Source organism: Copidosoma floridanum, unplaced genomic scaffold (genome assembly GCF_036245765.1).
Source record: "Copidosoma floridanum isolate Cflo_tuat_1 unplaced genomic scaffold, Cflo_Japanese_pri ptg000021l, whole genome shotgun sequence".
In the NCBI taxonomy this organism is placed as follows: Eukaryota; Metazoa; Arthropoda; class Insecta; order Hymenoptera; family Encyrtidae; genus Copidosoma; species Copidosoma floridanum.
In genome coordinates, this window is record NW_028321898.1 from 14,639,471 (window position 1) to 14,644,649 (window position 5,179).

A 5,179-nucleotide genomic window follows, 5' to 3' on the forward strand; every position below is an offset into this window, starting at 1 on the left:
TTCGCGAAGCGGAACACGAAAATCCTTTCTCTCCGGGCAGGATTGATGAAAAACAGAATACTTACGCACCACGTTCGGAGGTTAAGAAATGTCCTACATTGTTATCTACCCTCGGCTTCGCCTCGGGCGTTTATTCATGTTAAGTCTGCGACATTCTTAACCTAGCTCACTAGGTGCGTAATATACTATTTTTTGAGAAAGAAAGTACGTACACCGTTAATTTATATCTCGTAAAAAATCTTATTTATTACTCGTGAACATAAATTAAAACAATACATTATAGAGTCATGATAGCTCGTTTAAGAGCTTTTTCTTTATTTTTTCGTTTAACATTCTTCTTTTTTTGAGATTTTTGGGCTTCTTTAAATAATTTGATTCCTTCCTTTTCTTCAATTACTCGTTGCATGTATGCCATACCATAAATATTAAATCCAAGAGTATCCTAATTTAAAACAAAAAACGATTTAGTAAGTATGATTCTCTTAACTTTAATAAATTTGTTACAACATACCCTTAACATAGATACTTGTTTAAGGGCTAAGGATTTCACTTCTTCCACTTGAGGTAGTAAATCTTGACTAGCTACGATTGGCCCATGATGCGCCTGAACCAAACTTAAGGTTAATTTAGCTATTATTTCTGCTTGATAACAACTTTTTAGAAGATTAGGTAACATTTTTAAAATTTCACAAACAGCTGAATACGGAAGCAACATTAGGGCTTCATCAAAATCACTGAAAAATAGAGTAATTGTTATTTTGTATTTCACATTGCAAGTGAAAGAATCATAATTATCGGATGAAATGTTTTTAAAATAAAAACCTGGCTCGTATTCTCTTCACAGTTTCTAGTAAGAATTCTTCTGTAGTTTTGCACTTGTATACTTGCATTAAAAGAGGTAAGGGTGGTAAAGGACTGGGTGGTATGACGTTGGCACACTCTGCTTTGTATGCTTGACATACATCTAAACATTCGAGAAGCAGTTCAGCCTATAACATGAAAAATTTAGATATGAATAAAAAAAAGGGATGAGAATTATACAAAATTGCGTAAACTACTGAAATACTACTTACAGCTTTTTCACTGTTAACTGTTTTACGTGAAGGCAAAATTTGATTTTTTTGCCCTTGAACAGCTGTAGTATCACCAGTTACTACTTCATTTTCTTGTCTTGCCCTTTCCTCTTCTGCTTCATCTTCAAGTACTAAGATTTCAGAACTCTTTTCAAAAACACGCACAACTTTGTCTGAACCACAAGAAACTAAAAAACAGCCATTAGGTGATATTGCACAATTAAATGCTTGACCCACATGACCCTAAGGTAACAAAAATATCAGTTATAGTAAATCTTGCAAAAAAAAAAAAACAAAAACAAAAACAAAAAACACTTATTTAAGTATATCATTTAAAAAGCTAATAGTTACCCTTAATGTGATAATTTTTTGGTATATATCAGCATCCCATTCTTTAACTTTACCATCCTTGCCACAGGTAAAGAAATAATGAGTTTTTGGCACAAAAGCGATACTGGTTACAGAATCGTCATGGGCAAATAACGATCTGTGACAGTCACCAAAATCTAAACCCCAGATTTTAACATTACGGTCATCAGATCCGGTTACTATTAGCGTAGAATCGCTTGAAATATCCAAACATTTTATTGGTAATTTATGTCCATATAGAGTCGTGAAAGGCTTAAACATATCAATAGCAATTAATTATTTATAAAGTTTGGTGGTATCACTATTTTGAATACTCTGTAATTACTTTGAAATTCTCTACAAAACATATTTTTACTGTAGAATCCATCAGTGCACTCGCAAGAAATCTACCATTAGGTGAAACCTTCACACAATTCACAGCATCTTTGAAATTAAGTGTTTTTTTGTGCACTACAGTGATTGCTTTGCTTTCTTTTTCAGCACTTTTAACATCGTCGAATAACCAGAACCTCACAGCTTTGTCGTCACCTCCACTAACAATTCCTATCACGTTATCCTGCAAATTTTTATTAATTACTACATAATTTACACAATTTCTGTACTTTTCGCTAATGACTGAAATAAATAATTACATTTTTTGGCCACACACACAAGCTATTCAATTGATTTTTATGCGCAGGTATGTCTTCTTGAATTTCATTCGCCGCTACATCAACAATTACCATTCTGCCATCTTTCAAGCCCACCATTAAGTAACGGTCACCAGGTGCAAAAATTATACTTGAAACATATCCACATTTAACTGTTCTAATACACTGTAGAGTTGGTCTAAAATAAAAATTGCGGAATTCACAAAATAGTTCGAATATTGGGGAAATGCGATAATTTTCTGATAGCATAAGTAAATATCCAAGCAGATAAGCTTCTGCTGCAAAGCTATTTCAATTTAGGCTAAGACATTTTTACGTGTAAGATTTTTGACACACCTATTCCAAAGTTTGACCGAATCTCCGCTAGCAGTTGCAAACGCCAAACTATCTGAACTAAAACAAATAGCTCGTACTTCAGTGCGATGGCCATGAGAACTAAGGGATCTTAAAGTTTGAGGCTCTTCAGTTTTATCATTAAGTACCACAGAATAAAGATCGATTGAGTTATTGTTAAGAATTGAGCTGACCTGAAACGTGTAATTCAACGTGATCTAAAGTGAGCTTACACAAAAAGTTCATGAGAATATTCAGCTGACATCGATATGATGTTGCGGCGAGTCATTGGTTTACATAAAAAAGTTAGTTAAGATGTTTATAACACAGTATGTACATTAAGCCTAACAAAAAGTGATTTTTTTTAGAAAATTTTGGTTTTTTAAACAATTATTTCTCTACGACGATTCTTTTATCTGTACTGAGAAAGTTTAGCATAAAATCTATATTTGGACCAGAGACATGTGTCGGATCTATATTTGTAAGTCTGTTAATTGAATTCAAGCATAATTTCACAAAATTTTATTGGTATACATGATTTTTCAGTTGGCAAAAACTCTAAAATAGATTGACATTTAAAATAACTTTCTTTAAAAAGTATTTATCAAACTATTTATAGAACGAATTTAAATACTTCAGTTTATGCTTGAAGACTTCACAAAAATATACATACATAAAAAGTAGTTTTACCCTTAGTTCGTTTCCTCTTCCCATTATGAGATCCAGTGACTTCACTTTGTCAACAGCTTTAATAACTTGGATACGATTGATTTGATCTTTTAATACTGTATCGAATTCTATTTCCTGTAATTTTTCTTGTAATGTTTTGTCACTACAAAAAGACATGTGCGCAAAATAATTATTTTAAAAAATTATCAGTAGGAAGATGATTAGACTAGAGAGGACAACTTACTTTAAAGCTTTCTTTTTCAGCTTATTTATTCGTCTAGTTTTTTTGTCTTCTATTTGTTCTGTAGGCAGAAAATGGAATAACTCTATTGTATTGTCTGTGCCATGACAGCCTATGACTTGTCCTGAATAGTCGACAACTAAAGAAAATACGCGACCTTTGCCAACTCTTACAATATTACCAATTTTAGTGCAGCGAATAGGATACTTCTAAAATAATGTTAATACATTATAAGTAACATATTGACATATATAAATATTCAATTTTAACTGCAGTTGTTAAGAAAATTTATTTTTACTATATCATTGTCGTCATCTTCATTTTCTAATACAAGGCTAGATATATCGTTTTTTTTATTTTTTTGAGAGATATCAGCTGAGTCAATTTTCCATATGTATAATTCACGGTCATTACAGCCACTGATCAAATATTGATCATCTTTAACAAGAACAAAACTCCAAATCTGTTGGACAACGAATTTGAAAACAAACAAAAAAAACACATTTGAAACAACTTAACATGCCGATATTTACCTCAGATTGATGTCCAGTTACTGTTTTAAAATTAAATTCATTCTGGACATCCCAAAATTTTATCAAATAATCTTTGCTTGAACTTACAACAACGTTGTAATCTTTCATAAATGCAACTTGTGTGACGATATTTTTATGTCCTACTAATCTACAAACTCCCGATTCTGCGACTACATCCCAAACTATGATGTCAGTATCCTGAAATATAATTTTGAGACGAGATTTATTTGGTGTGTATCTATATGTGATTATTTTCAAATTAATTGCTAATAAGTTGACTCTCTATCAAAGATACCTGATATTCCATGGATGTAAAATGTATTTGGTACAACGAACTGTACAATAAATTGCATATTATTTTATGACATAATTATGAAAAATCCTTACCTTTGAACCTGAGACTAAATGATGACCCAAATGATCATATGCTAAACAAGTAACATCTGAGCGATGTCCAACAAATACACTAACATTTTCTGCTGATCGCAGGTCAAATATTTTAATTGACCCATCATCATAGCCTGCAGCAATGTGTCTTTTGTTAGGTGAAGCTGCTAAATGTGTTACGTTGGCTTCATTTCCAGACAAAACTTGTACCTACAAGTACAAATACTCATGTAAATAAGTTAGTTTTAATTCTTCAATAAGTAGTGTCTATTCGCAGTGTAATTACACGGATATAGTGGATGTAAGGTGCGAATAGGCACAGCATTTTCAATAAGGTACCTTTTCTCCAAGTCTGAGATCCCAAATATATACGTGTTCACAGGCACTCACAGCAACAAATCTTCCCTCTTGACCTTCTAACGTTACAAAAATAACGTTACAATTGGAGTGTGCAATTAAATTAACATTGCCACCTGGTACATATTTCAGATATTGCTTAGTAATACCCATCGTAGTGTTTTTATGATTGGATTAATATTTAAAAATAAGTACTGACACCTGCATCTAAAAATGGAATTAAAAATTAAGAATTCATGTAACATCAAAATTAATTTTTTCTTTCATAACATTATCACATATACTTGAATTAGGACACTGTTGTAGGTTACAATATCACGTGTTGCTGATGACAATAGAAATAGGAGCTGTTCACATAGACATTTTTTGCTTAATTCAATGTGAACGTTCATATTGAAAAGGGAATTCCACTGTTCCGCTAAACTCAAATTGAGTGAACAGACTGAACAGACCTATACCTCTTTTTCCATCAGGCAACAAAGCCTACACGGAGAGGGAATTTACGGGTTTATCGCATGGAGGGTATCTGGCTGTTAGCGCATGCAGCCTCCCCATGCGTCTAAAACG

The 5,179-nt window shown here is 32.5% G+C and overlaps 1 protein-coding gene across 2 annotated transcripts; it reads right to left on the minus strand.

Moving 5' to 3' along the window:
- Window positions 1-245: 245 nt before the first annotated feature.
- LOC106635890 (WD repeat-containing protein 3) lies at window positions 246-4,955 on the minus strand. 2 transcript variants are annotated; one of them, XM_014348079.2, is made up of 15 exons: window positions 4,897-4,955; window positions 4,595-4,819; window positions 4,256-4,465; window positions 3,869-4,066; window positions 3,634-3,798; window positions 3,339-3,544; window positions 3,116-3,257; window positions 2,429-2,619; window positions 2,075-2,270; window positions 1,768-1,998; window positions 1,425-1,694; window positions 1,074-1,316; window positions 823-989; window positions 512-734; window positions 246-442 (listed from the first exon to the last, which is right to left on the minus strand). In XM_014348079.2, exons 2-15 carry the CDS (start codon window positions 4,763-4,765, stop codon window positions 278-280), a joined length of 2,778 nt encoding a protein of 925 aa, XP_014203565.2. In that variant the 5' UTR covers window positions 4,766-4,819; window positions 4,897-4,955; the 3' UTR covers window positions 246-277. The 2 variants fall into 2 exon arrangements, with proteins under 2 accessions (XP_014203565.2, XP_089450740.1); XM_089594614.1 differs by having other exon boundaries at window positions 4,256-4,461; window positions 4,591-4,819.
- Between the last annotated feature and the right edge of the window lie 224 nt (window positions 4,956-5,179).

What these genes read in the sequence shown, in the direction of transcription:
- LOC106635890 (XM_014348079.2), bottom strand. Translation starts at nt 4,765, where the DNA reads ATGGGTATTACTAAGCAATATCTGAAATATGTACCAGGTGGCAATGTT. An exon ending in TAACTGGACATCAATCTGAG is followed by an intron (nt 3,799 to 3,868) that starts GTAAATATCGGC and finishes GTTGTCCAACAG; the next exon opens with ATTTGGAGTTTTGTTCTTGT. An exon ending in AAAAAATTATCACATTAAGG is followed by an intron (nt 1,317 to 1,424) that starts GTAACTATTAGC and finishes TTGTTACCTTAG; the next exon opens with GGTCATGTGGGTCAAGCATT.